Here is a 17043-nt window from a genome sequence, read left to right as displayed (position 1 = left end):
TAGATCTTAAAGTTAATAAATAAAATGCAAGGAGTATTTAAATCTCAATTCTTGCCTTTCCTGAGTGTCACCAAAACCTCCAGCAGTAATTACAGCTTATGCCTTTCAAACATGAGGCTGTAATTAGGGATTAGGACAAACAGTTATTGGAACAGAAAAGATGCAAGATGTGGTTTCTGTGAAGCACTCTGGAGTTGCCTATTCTAAAGCAATCAGCCCTGCTGCAATGGGGAAAGCACCCCACAGCTCTCTGGCTGAGACACACAAGGAACGAAGGCAATGGCAGAAACACTGCAAAATCCAGGGGAACACCTGTGGAAAGGAGTCAGGCGGATACAGACCTTGAACGTGACTTTCAACTCTGTCAAATCTGACACCGCAGTTTTTAAAAACTGCATGCCAAGTGTGAAGGAAGGACAAAATTCCAAATCCCCAGGCATTAACCTCAAATACTCTTGAAGTTATAAAATGGAGCAACACCTTGCACGGTGGTCAAACCCCACATATTTTGAGATACCTCTCTTGCATGGTCAGAGTCATCATCATCAGGCCCTTCAGAGTCTGCTGGACTGGGAGAGGTAAAACCACCTCTGGTTCTTCAGCTACCAGTGGTGGGCTGGAGAGAATACCCAACGGGCACGTCCAGCAACAACGTTATGCTCTGCGTTTCATCAGGGAGGATTACACGCTTGCTTCCAGACTAAGCGAGAGCCTAGCAGGTGACTGACCTGTGGCACTGGCAAGGAGAGGACCAAACGCGTGCCCCAAACGCGGACCAAACGCGTGCTTACCTGACGCGGCGCTTCTCTCCATGCACTGCTTCTGAAGGTCCAGGCTCCGCAGCTCCTCCGTGCTGGCGTATTTCATGACGGAGTTGATGGAGGTGAGGGTGCTGATGAGCTGCGAATTGAGAGATCCGATCTGGGAGTGGGGCTCCCCAAAGGCTTCTGCCAATTCGCTGTAATTTTCGGCAAGCAGCATCTGCTGTTCCTGCAGCAGCTTCTGCACGCGCTCGATGTAGTGATCCAAGCCCATCCTCAGCTCCGGCGGAGGCAGGGGGCTTTCCAACAGACCACTCACCGGCTCGCACACGGGCTCTCCACCAACACCGATGCTCCTGGTGCCAGCTGGCACAACCGGCAATGGAGGGGGTCCGCAGGCAATGCTCCTCATTTTAAGACCAACCAGGTAGTTCTCATGAACGCTTATCTGCCCGACACCACAGTCTTTGGTTTTTATTGCAGAGGGCTTTTCAAAGCCAGGGTGGCTAGAGAGCAAGGTGCCCACTCCCACTGAACGCGTTTTGGCAGACACGTAGATGTCCTTCACCCGTCCATCTCCTACTGCCACGCTCCGCGTCTCCACGCTCTCCGTGTTGGTGTGTTTATCGCAGCTGCTCAGCGAGGTGTTTGTCCCGCAGTCTGCCAGGGAGGCCGCCTCCGTGCCGGTGCACTGGCTCACCATCTCCAAAGCGGTGCTGGTCTGCCGGCTAGCCATAGAAGGCACAGCCATCACTGTCGCCTCCGCCCTGGCCACAGCCTCCGTGGCCGTTTCGCGGGACACGCGCTCCTTGGGGGTGCAAACCACCACGTCCACCGAGCAATCCCCACAGCCCACAGACCTCACCGCTCCGACCGACCGCGCCGTCTGGCCCGGGCTCGGAGCGCCTGCCGGCTCCTCCGTGTTGACACCTGCCTCACGGACGCTCGTCTCCGCGCCCACCGCCTTATCGCGCAGCTCAGCAGACCTCCCTGTGCCCTGGTCTCGCACCTCTGCCCTCTCCCTCACCAGCCACCGGCTCATCAGCAGCTCGGGGCCCGCAGCTGCGCTCCGCACGGCAGGTCTGCAGGACGTGCCGACGCTGCTTGTCTGCAGGTGGTTTCCCACCGACGAATCGGCAACGTCCACGTGGTCTCCCACCATTTGGTCTCTCGTTTGTACGACGGCCTCCACCATCCTGCTGATGACATGGGGCTGAGCCATCACGGCTTTATCCACTTTCTTCCTAGACCCAGCCGCCTGCAGCTCCTGTTTCAATCTGGTCATTTCCCTGTCATGGGTCGTTTCCTTTAACTGAACCTCTAGTCTGTAAATCTTCTCCTTAAGGGCTTCGATGGTCTGCTGCTGAAGCTCTATCTCCTTCTCGACCTCCGTAGACAAGCCAAGCATGGCCTCTGTCACCCCAACCCCAGACTCTCTCATTTCTTTCTCTGTCCCCACAGCTACTTCTCTGTGTTGCCTCACAGATCTGTTGTATATAATCACATCGTTCATGTTCTCATCAGCACCTACAGCAACAGATCGGGTTTCTTTTGTCAGGCTTTCTCTGTTCACCTGAAGGTTTGCTGGACTTTCATAGTTGCTATCCTGGATTTTTTTCTCCAGGGCTTGCATCTCAGCAGTCAGCTGCCTGAACTCTGCTATCCTCTGAGAGCTCTGCTCCACGCTCTCCACCTCTTCCTCACACTCTATATACAGTTCTCCACCTCTTCTCGCCTGAGACATGTGTTCCCACTGCTCTGCATTTCCTGCACTGTAGGATCGCTTTCTGAAACCGTACATGTCATTTGGAGTGGCTTTCCTCTGGTTTTTGAGTTCGGCCATCATGTGCCTCTTCTCCTCCTGTAACACTGAAATTTTGACCTGCAGCACAGGAATGGTCTTGACTTGCTCCTCGAGCTCCTTGAGACGCTTGAGGGCAACTGCCATTTGCTCCCTGATGTGCTGCAGGTGCACCGGGCTCACGTTGGTGACCGGCGTGGATATTCCTGAGCTCATGGGGCTGTGACGAATGGAACTGCCCAAGGAGGGGCTGAAGCAGGCACCGTAGTCACTGTTCCCCTGATACCCATTCTGCAGCTGCTGAGACATGTGGCCGTACCCGCTGGATCCCACAAAAGAGGGGAGGGAGCTCGTGGAGCCCATGCCTCCAAAGCTGGAAAGCCGGGGCCTGCGGACATCTCCAAGCGTGACCTGCATCATCCTCTCCTGCTCGAGTCTCCTCCGCGTCTCCATGAGGGTTTTTGTTACATGGAGGTTGTGCCGGGGAGGCTCGGGGGAGGGAGGCAGAAGATGCTTGCTCTCGGGGATGGTTAAGTAGGAAGGAGATGCTTCAAAGGAAACTGAGGGTCTCGCAGCAACGGACGAGGTTACTGGCCTCCTCGCTGCCAGGCAAGACTGCTTGTTCTCATCACTGTTCGACGAAGACAGAGACTCCGTGGAGGTCCAGCCACTGCACTGGCCACCAGGGTTCTTGGTACCCGCCGAGGCTGGTATGGCTTTCCTCTTCTTTCGGATGTTTAGTTTCTTGATGGTATTCCCCTTTTGTATATCATCCACGTACTTCAGAAAATCCAAGTCTAGCTGGTAGCCGTAAGGTGTTTCCACAAAATAGGGGTATTTCCGTTCTTTTTCATCTTCTCCATTTATAACAACTTCCTCTTTTTCTGGAAAAGAAGAAACAAAATCAGCATTGGAAAAGAAACTACGTCTCAGTAAACTACGCGCTGAAACACAAGCACAGAAAGATGGGTGCTCACAGCATGCCGGAGGCACAAACTGCTGCTGCAGCTCAGCAAGCAGACCAGCTTTCCGCTGACTGACCCTCAACACTAAATCCCAATTAACTTTTTAGAAGTTAATCAGTAGGTTTTCAAATGCTGCGAAGGGCATACCCACATAAATGTGTACACACGCACATACACAGACAACGTCTGTCAACAAAGGGGCACAGAAGTGGCACAGCTACAGTAGCTCAAAGCTGTCCTTCCCCGACTCCCTCCACTCTTCCCGTGTCACTCCAAGCTTTCACACACACTATGCTGTCACGTAAAGACCACAGGATTACAACGTACCGCACAAATCGTCCGGAGACCAGCTTCTCCAGAGGGTGCATTCGAGCAGGCGACGGGAACTCCGACCCCGCTCCTTACGCAACCGATGCCGTTAGACTTTACACAGATCTGCGGCTGTTTTATGGCTTTGGGAACTGCTGCCGCAAGAGCAGCAATACCAGTTTGCTCTCACCTCAGCTCACGTTACTTCCCCCAGCGCCTCTGTTCCTTCATGTCAAACCGCGCCAAGCCCCCGCGCGGAGCCGGGCGGCGGGATCCCCTTCCAGCAGGGCCCCGAATCCCCCCGCTGAGGGAGACTGCCGCCTCGCACGCGAGGAACACCCGTCTGCCCTCCAGCCGCAGGGCTCCCTGTCCCCAGAGCAATCTAAATAAAGCTTCGCCAGATCTCCTGGGCTTCCTTGGGCTGGGTATTTATACGCAGTGCTGCTATACAACCTGCTCTTCCCGTCCCACTTTGGGGGGGGGGGGGGGAAGGAAAAACAACTGTTGCGAGTTATGAGCTGGAGGAATAATAAAAGCCAGCTTTCCGGTTACCTGAATTAGCCACATGCCTCTGCCCCCACACTGCAAATTTTCCAGCCACGTATGGCTGCCCCGGCTTCATGTGTCACACGCCGAAGCCCTGCCTCCCTGCCCACTTTCTCCTTCTTCATCCCGTGAGGAAGAGCCGCCCGCACCCGCGCAGCCCCGGCCGCCCGCGCACACCGGCTCCGCCGCCCCGCTCCGCCAGCGCGCCCTGCCCGCCTCCCTGCCTGCGTCCCTGCCTGCCTGCCTGCCTGCCTCCCTCCCTGCCTGCGTCCCTCCCTGCCTGCCTGCGTCCCTCCCTGCCTCCCTCCCTGCCTGCGTCCCTGCCTGCCTGCCTGCGTCCCTGCCTGCCTGCCTCCCTCCCTGCCTGCCTCCCTCCCTGCCTGCCTGCCTCCCTCCCTGCCTGCGTCCCTGCCTGCCTGCCCCCGCCCGCCCGGGCCGCTGCCCGCTGCCCCCCTCCCGAGGTGCGGGGTCCGCCCCGCGCCCCCCGCCGCCGGGCCCGTCCTGCCCGCGGGGCACGGCGGGCTGCTACCGTGGCTGGAAGCGAATTTAGCTCTCCGTTTCGTTTTTAAAAGGCGAGGTTTGGAAGCCGCGTCCTCTTAAAGGAATATAAGCCTCGGGGAGGCGCGGGGGGGAAAGCAACGCTCGACTTACTGCAACTACAGGAAGTGACTTAATGTTGTACTGAAAAGGTTTAGGAGAAAGAAAAAGAAAAAAAGCTCCTGTTTTTCCAGTTTGCTTGGCATGCTTAAGAAAAGCTTTGTCTACAGACAGGATAACTGCTTTCATGGCGATCCTTTACGCTTTTGGCTACCACAGGACATCCCGAGCAGCAGATGGAATGAGGATGCTGCTCGGGGAAAACCTACCTTCCCCGGCATGGGAAGATAGGATGGAGACACAGACACAGGCAGGCACATGTGAGAGCGAGAGAAGTGGGGCTGACCTGCGCACATGGGTGTCCCAGTCCTGCAGTGTGGACAGACTGTTCAGCAGACACAAACAACCCCCCCCAGACCACATGTTTCTGCTGAAAGACCAGAGTCTCAGTATGCTGTGGTATTTACTTACAGACGCACCCAAAATAGCCATCTAAATACCAGAGTGGAAGCAAAAATACATGCATACACACATACTTTAAGCACATAAGCACACACAGCTCCTTCCAACAGGACTGCCTCAATGTCAGGCAGGGAAAAAGTCTCCAGGACTCCCACTGACAGGGAAAGAGACAGAGCATACTCTCCAAATTACTGTCTTCCTCCCCAGATTCAGTGCTCTGTTCCCAGATTCTCATCCTGGCTCCGTTCCCCACAGACTGACAACTCTCCTTTCCACACCCCACAGCTCCTTGCCCTAGGTTGGTCACCCCTCCTTCCTGCCTGCACCCTAGGTTTGTCCCCACTCTCACACTGGCCCCACCATCTCCTGTAGTGTCCTGGTCTCTTTCTGCCTTCTTCCCACAGTTTGGATTTCTCACCCATTTTCTCTACTTACATCCATTTGCTTGCTCCACTATTCTAACCCAAAATCTGGTTATACTCTCGCCCCTCATCCCGGGCTTGGTTCTAGTCACTTTATCCAGCTCATGTAAATTCAAGCTCCATCAATTTTACCTGTTCTCCCATTTTCCCCAGTTCCTTTCCTCTGCTTGTCTCGGTCCTTGTCTTCCCAGCAAGCAACATCTCCAATTCTCCCATCACTACACCAGTGAAGCCAGGCAGCTCCCCTAAGCTGTCCTTGGGCACAACGCATAAGTGTTGGATGGGGGAGGGAGGAACAGACTCTTTGGAAGTCCGAGTACTTAAGAATTAATGCATCTTTAGAAACATATTCATAAAACCTCTAAAAAGACATGCAAATCTTATGTTAAGTCGTAAGAGCCAAACTGGAATCTCAGATACATTTTTTTCTTCTTCATGGAACAGTATTAAGATTGCTCAACAGAAACCCATTAAAAATAAATAATAATAAAAAAATAATCACACTGACACTGAATCCCTCACTAAACTTCTCCACAACACCTGCAGGCAGCTCAGTGTCTTCACAATGAAATCCCTTTGGTCCTCACCTTAACCTGGCAGCACTGCCAGGACACAGTTCACATCTGCCGCTCCACAAGCATGAGACTGTGTGCAGAGCTGACTGCCTATTACTTCTCCTTAAAACAACACAGTGAGCACTCCACCAACACAATCCCAGTATTCTGAGGTGATCTCCGGAGACATTTCTTGGTACATTAAGACAAATGAGGATCAGGCATGCAATCTACCCCCAACAACACAACACCGTGATGCTGTGTGCAGGAGCCGCGCCAAGACTTTGTGCACTTGCTGTCTCAGAGAAAGGGCCAAAATGGGTGTGCCTGTTAAGCAGGGAACAAAGCAAAATGGATGGCTGTTTTCAAGCAATAAAAATGGTTTTGTTGGTTCCAAAAGAAAAAAAAATCTAAAAAAAGGAAATTAATAAACACCTGATAAGAGTGCAGCCCTTCTTCCTTTCAGCCGTTAGGTCCTGGATGAAACATGGATGCCCTTACTTCCTAGCTTTGGTGGGCGAGTACAAAGTGTTACACAAGCAGGTACCTCAGATTAACCTCAGAGGCAGCTGTATCTGTTTGCCCTTCAGCCAGAAAGGCAAGCCTTCACGCCCAGAGACCTCAAGCGAGCAAAAGATTCCTACCCCATTCACCCCAATGCACACAGAAGTATTGCAGCAAATACTGGGCAGTACAAGGTGTTGTTAGGTGTCCTGTCTCATCCGTGGCCAGCTGATCATGGGCACTGCTAAAATGAGAAGAACTATTCCTCAGTCTCTGTAGTAGCTCAGGCAAATATTAATCACATCATTGTGTTACGCTGAAACAGTACGTGCAGACACATAAACACATACACTTTTGCCTGTGAAAATGCTGCAGACACTCTGGTTTTCTTCTGAAATGTCTTTAAATGCAACAAGACACAAACACATCATGCTTTTCGGCCAGTACCTGTGAAGTAAAACACTCTGTGAAGCACAGAGGCCTCGTTGTGGTGCTGTCGTTATTAATGCATTTCTCCAGAAGTATGCAAAGACTTCACTTCCCTCTCCCTCCTGCAGGATAACCACAGGCAGGACACAAGCAGCATTTAAAAAATGCACTCTTCAATTCTCACCTCCTGCACTGCTGGGACTGGCTCTGTCCAAACATTCCAGTCTTGCCAACTTCTATTAAATTACATCCTATCCAATGATGTTCCTACACAGCAACATCAGTATATTAAAATATTGAGTCAGCCCTACCCAAGTCCACACTAATCATGTCTGCTCCCAGACCAGGAGAACTGGAAAAAAATAGAACATTTAGTTGATGTGCTTCAAGACTTCTGAGGGAGAGAAAAGCAGTGAAAATGGGGGCAGACATAGAGTTTTGGTTCTGCAAGCTAGGAAAACTTTATTGTAGAGCCGCCTTGGAGGGTCCAGGAAGAGCAAAGAGAAGCAACTGAAGATGTATTTCTGAAGCTAAAAGTCTAAGGTGCCTTGAAAAATACAGACATAGCATCTAAAGCCTTCTCTCCCCATCTGGTTATGATATCTGCTCTAAGGCATTTTTATCTTGGATCTGACTGCTCTTAAAGAAGTCTTTTCCATTGAAATAATGCTATGAATAACAGAGTCTCCTTCCAGAGTTATGGCATAAGACAATTCATAAAGAATGCTGCAGCGGAAAAATACAGAGGCAATAGCTGGCATAAATGGAGTCAAATCAGTATTTTTATATGCTCAACTTCAGTTTCAAAGGTTATCTGGGGCAGGAAAAGAGGGGATAAAAAAAAGAGTTCTGACTTTTTGATCCTTTACTGCAACAGAGAAGAAATTGATGCTTTTCCCCTTCTCCTCCCACCCCCAATACTACTTTTGTTCTTTTCCTTTCTGTTCTTCAGCATATATAAATGAGTATCAGCCTCACCTTCTGAAAAGAACCAAAACACACATGAGGCTGAGCACTTGTTAAAAAGAAAAAGCAGAACGGAATAATTAACAATTTTTCTTTCATTCTCCTTTTCAGGTGTTGAGATTTCAATGCAAGTTTAGAAAAACAACAACAACAAAACCACTTGGAAAATAGACCTTAGCCTTGCAGCACAGTCATTTGATCGGCTTTGTCTTGGCTAGCAATATACAGAAGACGCCATGAAATTACTAGCTCTCCAACAATTCAGCCTAGCTCTCCAGTATTTTCAAAGTTGGGTCGATAAAAGCCCCCAACCCAAAGAATCTATCAGATTTGTATTTTATTTTATTCCAAGAAGTGAGAGGGAAGAACTTACAGAAACAGAAGGTTGTTTCTGTACTTTTCCAACACAGCAGGAGCATCAAGTGTCTGATTTTTCCCTCTGCAGTTAAAGCAGGCAGCGGCAGCACGAAGCACGCCGCAGGTGCGGAGCACAGACTGCCTCAGTTGGCTGCTCATCTCCCACAAGGAGGAGAGCCTCCGCAGCAGAGCAGGGTCAAGCCACGAAGCTGCCCATGAGGATGCCGCGGTGCTGGCCTCAGCCACCCTTCCTGCGGTGCCAGGCTGCAGTGCCTGTACGAGCCAGCTCAGCTTGTACAAGCCGTGGCACAATTGCCCAGCACGCTACACTGTAGTGTAGACGTGGCTGACAACGCCTTCCGCTCTTTTTCCGCTACGGGAAAACAACCAATAAATACTGCCTTGTAAGAAAGGTAATCTGTTTTGCTATTACTCAGCTACAGCTATGCCTGGAGCAAACGGGTTTTAACTCCTGATGCACCTGAGGCTGTGGGGTATGGGGTACTACAGTCCAAACCCAGCCAGAGAGGGATGGCCAACCCTGCTACCAACCCCGCAGTTACAGGTGCGGAGGAGTCTCCTGTTACAGAGGAATTGCATTTACTGCGTGTTTTACTGAAGAAATAAATCTCCAGTGTAAAATATTTGCTGCAAATTTGATCTTAAAAACGAGGAGCAGAAAAATGGTATTTTATAAGCTTTTTAGATTACTTTTTAAAATTTATGTGTCAATACCCCAACTGGGGAGCTGACTTTTAAATCTGACACCTAAATACTCAGTACTTTGTGTTGGGGGTTGTAATAAAAAAATGGGGGATAGCAACTTCTCTGATAATAATAACAACAGAGAAAGGCTGAAGCTACAACACTGTGTAATAAATAGGCTTTTATTTCAAGATGTAGAAGCTCCAGCTCAGATATTTGTAGTGGCAAGCCACACAGGAGTGAATTAAGGACACCACCTTAAGTCAATGAACATAAGCAGCAGCAATGTTGAAGAAAGATCGTTCAGAGGGCTGCTGTGTTTTGGTTGCGCTGCGAATGCAAACACTAGGGCACTGGGCTATGCTGCCACATTTACCACACAACGCTGGTAAAATAAGGTATTTTAAAAATGGATCTGCTATCTTAACACCATGCTCTTTCTAGAAGAAGTAGGACCATTAAGGGAGTAGAAGAAAAACTCAAAACAATCACAGCCACAATGCAAAGGCCCTTAAAAGCATCAAAAGTCTCCATTGACTTAACTGTGCTTTTCCATTGACTTGATCAACCCACAGTGAAAACAGTCTCTCAAGCAGTTATGTTCCTCTGAACCTGAAAAATCGTAGTTGCTTAGCATTATACTAGGATTATCATTAGAATAAAAACATAATAAAAATGTATTTGTTTAGCATTATAGCAAAAACAATGAGCCAGCTCTCACCTTGGTACTGGTGATGAGATGGATGCACTAGTCTGGATGTCCCACTGTCACTTCCTCCTCAAGGGTCAACTCCTGAACCACAGAACCATTTCTTAACCTTGTAGAAGAGCCTCTGGCTTTTCTTATTCTTCTCCTTTTGCTGCATGTTTGCTAACTACGTGCTGACTACTGTTCATAGCTACGAAAACCTGAGCATTTTGGTATCACATAGAAAATGCTCAGAATGCTCACCAGTCTGCTACCCAAAGGCATATATATATCTATATATATAAAAATATATATAGATATATTTAAAAAGTATATATACGCATATATATATATATAATAGCCTTTTTTATGTTAGGAGGGGGTCTTTCAAGGTCACATTACCTTTTTTTACACCATTAGAAGTTTTCTTTCACATAGTAAAAAAGAGTTACCTACAGAGTTTGTATCTGAACATCACATAATCACAATTAAAAATTATTTCCGTGAGCTGAAGGTAAAAACTACCTTTCAAAAAACACACCTCCTAACTCTCTCTATTCTTTTTAATGTCTAAAACTTTTACTTCTAGAATCTCTGAACTGACAAACTTGCCACTCAAACAAAGTTCATTTAAAATATAAAATACAGGCTATAAGAAAGATGCGCAAGTTAATTAACCCCAAATAAAGGATTAATGTTGTTTATGAGAAATCTATTCGGGGGGGGGGGGGGGCAGAGCACAACCAACTGTCGTGAGAGTGACTGTAGTGTGTCCCCTACCAAAATTCACATAATCTGCTTTATATTCTTGACACCTCCCTTATTTGAGGCTGATAATAAGCCTCCTTTTCAACTGCTCTCACTTTCTGGGAATAGCTCTAGATCTGGCAGTTCTGTGGTGGGACATCTCTGTACGTGCACCACCTCAAGGACGCTAACCACGGAAACTCAACACTAAGAGGTGTGTGTTTTGCCTCCATCCCAGTTTCTGACTCACAGCTCCCAGAGGAAATCAAAATACGGCTGGCAGGGAGCAGGGCATGGGTGGGAAGGGATATAGTCATTAGCTTATTCTGCTAACGGTCCCAGCAGCAGCAAGGAAGAGCAGAGCAGAAACCATGGTGGGGGCTGCTGCTGTTGTCAACAGCACTGCCACCTCTGGGTAAAAACTACTCTAAAAACAGTGGCTACTTGGGCAAATTGCTGTCACAAGTCAGCCTGCGGGTGCACTGTGGCTCTGAGCATGACCAGCAGGTCCACCATCAAGCAAGTCAGAAGCAAGTGGCAGCCTTAGTTGCATTGCACTGATGCATTTCCCAAATCATCCTCTGCAAACGCCACTTTAACCAATATGCTGTGTCGAGAAATGTAACTGAGGAAGAAAGAGCTTGCCTTACACTGAAAGCAAACCTTTGAACTGGTGACGGGGGCTTAGTTGGCTCAGCCACAGAAAATGCTCTTCCCTCAAAGATGCTAATTTCCTCATAGTAAAGTTAACCTCCTGCTCTCTCAGCTGTCACTGGGAAGAGTGACGAGGTGTCAACATTCATCCTTTACTTTTGGGCTTGAAACGGGGGGCATCTCAGTCCTGTTTACTTACGTTTGAAAACCAGATGCCAACAAGGCACGTCCAAACCAGTATCAATTAATTCTTTCCAAGCACCTGATTCCATGTGCATTTTTTTCATCTTGCAGTATTTGTCTATTTGAGAACTGCCCTTCTTCATTCCCGGAAGCATTTCTTTCATTCACTTTCCACTGCATGCACACTTATCGGCTCCAGGCACATTTGTGACAAATGAAGAGCATTCAATTTAAAGATACTTTCCAAATCAGACTAACTCAGGCCTGGCAAAATAATGTAAGTTATGGCAAACAGTAGATACCAATCACAAGCTCCTCGCAGCCTGGGAGAAAGCCATACGATGTGCTCTACCGACCACAGTAGGAGAGCAGCTCAGCTTCAGACCACCATAGCCCTGCTTTCCAAAAATATATCCCAATAGATCTGGGCTAACTGGTTCAGCCAGCGATGCTGATGAAGGCGAGGTTGAGTCCCAGCGCTGGTAAGGCAGCTTGCTGTCCTCTGCTGCACAGGAGAAACCCCAAAGCTCCCCTACCTCCCTTGCCAACCCTTGAAAATGTGGCATACCTGCCCCGCTCTTCCAACAGTACATCATCCCCTGTTTACACCACTTCACTGTCATAAGGAAAATGACAAAGGCAAAAATAATCACGAAGACCAAGACTTGCATCCACATAGTAGGATGGGCTGCACAAAACCCAGATAGAGGGCTGGCAAAGCAGAAGAGGAGCAAACCCCCAAATATTTCTCTTCTTTCCTCACTCATCCAAATCATCTCCTCACTCCCCATGGGGGCCAGAAGGAGTCATGGATGCAAGCCAGGTGTTTACCTGAAAATGTCTTTTAACACAACTGTGCATCAGTTACCTGCTGAAGCCTGAGCAAAGAAGGCCGTGTTTGCTTTCTAGCCAAGAACAACTGAATCACAAAACCAAAATATTTAGATTTATAATGTCATTACCCTTCTGTGCCTATAAATCTCTGAAGAGGTGAGAAGCAGAGAACAGATACATAGGGCTATTGTAACAGGAGTAACCATCAGGAAAGAACCTGGACTCCTGGGATATAAACCTGCCGTGGCATATTAAAACTGATTTACAGTTTCAGTTTGGTCTTACAGCTGTGCACAGGGTGGAAAAAATTGAAGAATTGTCTTCTGCAAGAATAGTTCTACGAACATTTGTATTTATGAGTCCCGGAAGGACATTATTTTGTCACATGCTTACCTCCATAAGGAATATGGTTTATGCTGCATAATCAGTATGAAATTTCAAATACCAGGAATTGTTCCCTCCTACCCCTTTTTATATTAATCTAGTACTGATTCCTTGTGTGAGATAAGACGTGTGTTGCCTTCCAAACTTCAAAAGCATAAGCAATTTGCATTTTCCAAAAACACTGAAAGCTTTTTCTCTGTACTTAAAATAGTTCAGACCAATGAACTGATTTTCTCCAAAAAGTTAAAAAAGTGATCATCAGAGAAAATATCGAAAAGGTCATTATTAGAAGTAATTCTTTATGCACGTTCTAAATAGCTAAAAACAGTGGCTTATAATTGAAAGTCTATGAACAATATTCAAAACGAGCAACTTTAAGGGTAACAGCTACTTTTCTGCCGTTGAAACGGTGCCTTACAGTGAATAGGTGCAGCGCTCCCTTCACGCGAGTGTTCGCAACACCGATCTCCCACTAGAAACCCTGCATTTGTTGCAGGAAACCAACTACTCTGTATGTAACAACAAAAACAAGGAGGCTACCAGAGGTGCGTGAAACCGCATGTGCAAACTCCCTTCAGACAGCAGCACTTGCGAGACAACCCAGCTGACCCGGCACTGTTAAAAAACAACAACCCCCCCCCCCCATTCCACCTTAATATCCTAAAAGAACATCGAGGGCTGGTTTCAGCCGTGCTTCCCTGGGGTGCCCCCATCCCTTTTCTCAGCTGGCCCGCGGCGCTAGCAGAGCCAGCCGCTCGCATCTCGCCTCTCCCCCACCCCGTTCGAGGGTCTCACTCACCGATCCACCCAGAAGCAAACCCTTGGACGTTGCCGCGTTTAGTTTTTCAGGAAATTAAGTCTGAAGCACACTTTCCTTTGCCTTAAAGGGAGTGCGTATTCCTGACACATCAGCAGGCAGGGAGCCCAGAGGTTGCTACAGAGCATTTATTTATACTCATTTGGAATTTCCTGAGACAGTCCCAGCCTGGCAGCCAGCCCAGCGCAGCGCCAGTGGTTTCCTTCATGGCACTTCAGATGCTGCGCGACGCCGCCGGCTCCCCAAGGGTTAAAATGCATGAAACGGGCAGCAGAGCAAAAGGAACCGTACCAAACGACACACTAACAAGATAATTTTTTTTTCTCTGATGAAGACAGATTTAATTCCCAAGAGGGAATTAAAAGTTCAGGTGACTTCTCTTCCACCCGCTCTGCCTTCCTCCCCAAGCCCTTCACCCCCACCCCCCTCATTTCTCACTCCCACATGTGGACTGAGAGCACAGAAAGGTTCATTGATATAATTTGGGCAGAACAATTACCTCTGTTGTAACCACCGCTGCCTGCAATTCTGCCTGTGTTACATTCAATCTCGTTTTGTTTACTCTTCTGAAATGCAACTCATAATTTGAGGGTTAAAAATAAAAACTTTTCGTATAAAGTTACAGACAGAAACAGTTTTCTTTTTTTTCTGAAACACAACCAAAATACATGAGACATTCTTCATGCTGGTACAAGCACTTTCGAAATGATGCACAAACATATTTGACTTTTGCATATTCAGGTTTCTGGTTTCCGCATAACGACAAGTATTAACTCAAAGTTACGAGAACTGGGATTCCAGATGCAAAAAGTGTCGCTTCTCAGCATCATAAACAGACCCTCAAAGGCCTCAGCTCCACTTCTCTTCGCTTCTGCTTACAGTAACAGTTGCTGTAGTATAGCCAAACAGGGACTCCAAAAGTAAACGGGCAAGGGGAGAGGCTAATTTAACAAGGATAATGGTCCTAAGACTCCACAGGACTAAAAGAAAAGAGTTTTATTACCGTGCCTTCCCTCCAGATTCCCAAGAACACTTAAGATGAAAGAAAAAAAGAGGCATGAATTGTTGAAATAATTTCCAAGATCACTGCAGATGGGAAGAGTTGTGCTTCAAACAGAAGTGGGATCTTCTGCTGAAATGACAGGAGAGAGGCCCAAGTCCTCCACAGCGCCTTCAGCTAAAATGGCACAGACTTCCAATAAAAGTGTTTCCTGAACATGTCTAGTGGCTTCAGTGGTATTTAATATGAAGGAAAGTAGTATTTAATACTTACAGGCATCAGCTTTTGGACTATAAACTAGGTCCTGCCCTCTAGGTAATTTTACGTTTATTTCCGTGAATTACAAGTCACTGATGCATACACTATAAAACATGAGCTGCCCCAAAAAAGTCTGAAGGTTTCTAGACGTAGCCAACTTGTTACATCTATGGACCATGAAGGTACTGAATTTTAAGTGAACTTGGTTTGGTTTGGTCTTTGCTCTAACCACCCCATCCATAAAGAAAAGCAGCTCTCCATAAACAATGCTTTGGGAACAGCTTCTAACCAGGCTTTGAAGTTTCTAGTAGAAGACAGAAAAACTCTAGGGCAGCTGAAACCCCACCCACGCTTTCTGTTCAGGGAAACAAAAGCAAAAATTCAGCCCTTGAAACACTGCCCGGAGCCTGCAACCACTGCATTGCTCTTGCTGGCCTTCAAGCCTGTCTTTTGACGTGCAGAGCGAGTGACCAGCCAGGTGAGGACAAGCAGTACGCAGCAGCACTGGGTGTTACTGGTGGGCATCTCTAGCTCCATTAGCAGGTTCTTCACACCAGGAAGGGGAGAACATGAGAATACCCATCTAGTTTTCTGCTGTGAAAAAACGCATTACATACGGGATAAAATAGGAGAATAGAAGGTACGGCCAAAACGTCCTTCTCAAGAGTTAGGATTCTGCTCAGAGAAAAAAAAAACCCAAACCTCTAACATTATATGATTTTATTTTTCTAAAAAAAGACAGCATGATATCCTGTTTAGAGAAGAACAAATTTTAGCAGCTGTCTCCACATGCTCTATCTGTTTATCATTACTTTGTGGTTTCAAGGGCTTGACATCTGAATGAGCCCTGCATCAAGTCATGCACCTTCAGAGGACTCTCCTCAAAGCTCGGTCAACTCGGCAGGCTGAAAAAGACCTGCCGCGAGTGCAAGCAATAACCCATAATGCGTATCAGCACTTTGTCCCTTGTCCAGCAAATCAAATATGGAGGCACATGTCTGGGTTGGCACCAGTAAAACCTAAAGGCAAAGAGCACACATGTATTTATTCTCGAGGCCTTCGAGACCATTATGGTGCCAAATAAACTCATTCAGCTACTGTTTACAGTAGAAACAAAACTGAGGTCAGAGCACAGCTCCCCAGTGACCAAAAAACCTGGCTTGGTCTGCAGCAGAGCAAATGCAAGATTTGGTGTGTGGGCAGCCATCCAGCTGGTAAATTGTTATCTAAAGAGCAGGTTATTTCACACCCCTTTTGAAAACAAAAGGCAGAGAGGGCACAATGGAAGGCGATGGATGAAACAGAGCTCTTTAAAACACTCTCCCCAGCAGACCATTTCCTCAGCACCCGAGTGGCTCTGCATGGAAAGAATTAAATAATCCGCCCCACGACAATGATCCGGTCCGGGGGAGTGCAGGTCTTGGCCTGACCCACCACCGTCAGGTTTATGTTCCCCAAAACCACAGCTGTTGCATTTTGGTGAAGATTGGATATGGGGTTCTTCTCAGTTTTATTTTGGTGGATTTTGTCTTGGGAGAGAGGGGTGGAATTGATGTGGGTTTGGGTTTTTTTTTTCTAACAGCCTTTCAGAGTTTCGCAGCTCGTTTCCATAGAATGATTTAAAACCTGCTAGTCATTCAGGTCAGACCTGAGACTGATCTGGCCTACCCACCTTCTCCCCCTAGCAGATGCCTCTGGAAGGGCATAAGAAGGAAGCAAACATACAGCAACATTTCTCCTCTCGGCTTCCAGAACACTGCGACCCAGAGACTGCCTGGGCTGGGGGGGGGTCGAGGATGGGTTTTCAGTCATAGTGTCAAATGTTTATTTTCAGGGTAGCTGGGAGGTATTCAATAACTGGGCTCAAAATGTCAGACTGCAGCTAATGTGTTAGTACTGTAAGGAGATCTACCGGTCAAGTGCCTGGAGATACAGGTATGGATGATTAATCTGACCCAATGACTACGTAACACTCAAAACCTCCATATGAGAGACTTTGCACGCTACGGTTAGGTCCCTCACTAGTTAGCATCTACGCACAGAGAGGATGCAACTGAAAAATGAGCCCCGTTTCGTTGTTAAGTGTCCACCTGGTTTAGC

At 47.8% G+C, this 17043-nt stretch overlaps 1 protein-coding gene across 1 annotated transcript in view; it reads right to left on the bottom strand.

Annotated features, from left to right (window-relative positions):
- KANK1 (KN motif and ankyrin repeat domains 1) overlaps positions 1 to 13693 on the bottom strand; it is a 38453-nt gene extending 24760 nt beyond the window's left edge. Inside the window, exons 1-2 of the mRNA XM_075527265.1 lie at positions 13668 to 13693; positions 792 to 3446 (exon numbers count right to left, since the gene is read on the bottom strand). Of these exons, the coding sequence (XP_075383380.1) occupies positions 792 to 3015 (2224 nt within the window). The 5' untranslated portion in view covers positions 3016 to 3446; positions 13668 to 13693. The remainder of the gene's footprint in view (positions 1 to 791; positions 3447 to 13667) is intronic.
- Between the last annotated feature and the right edge of the window lie 3350 nt (positions 13694 to 17043).

The sequence above is a fragment of the Mycteria americana genome, chromosome Z, assembly GCF_035582795.1.
Source record: "Mycteria americana isolate JAX WOST 10 ecotype Jacksonville Zoo and Gardens chromosome Z, USCA_MyAme_1.0, whole genome shotgun sequence".
In the NCBI taxonomy this organism is placed as follows: Eukaryota; Metazoa; Chordata; class Aves; order Ciconiiformes; family Ciconiidae; genus Mycteria; species Mycteria americana.
This window is presented reverse-complemented; position numbering and strand designations above follow the sequence as displayed.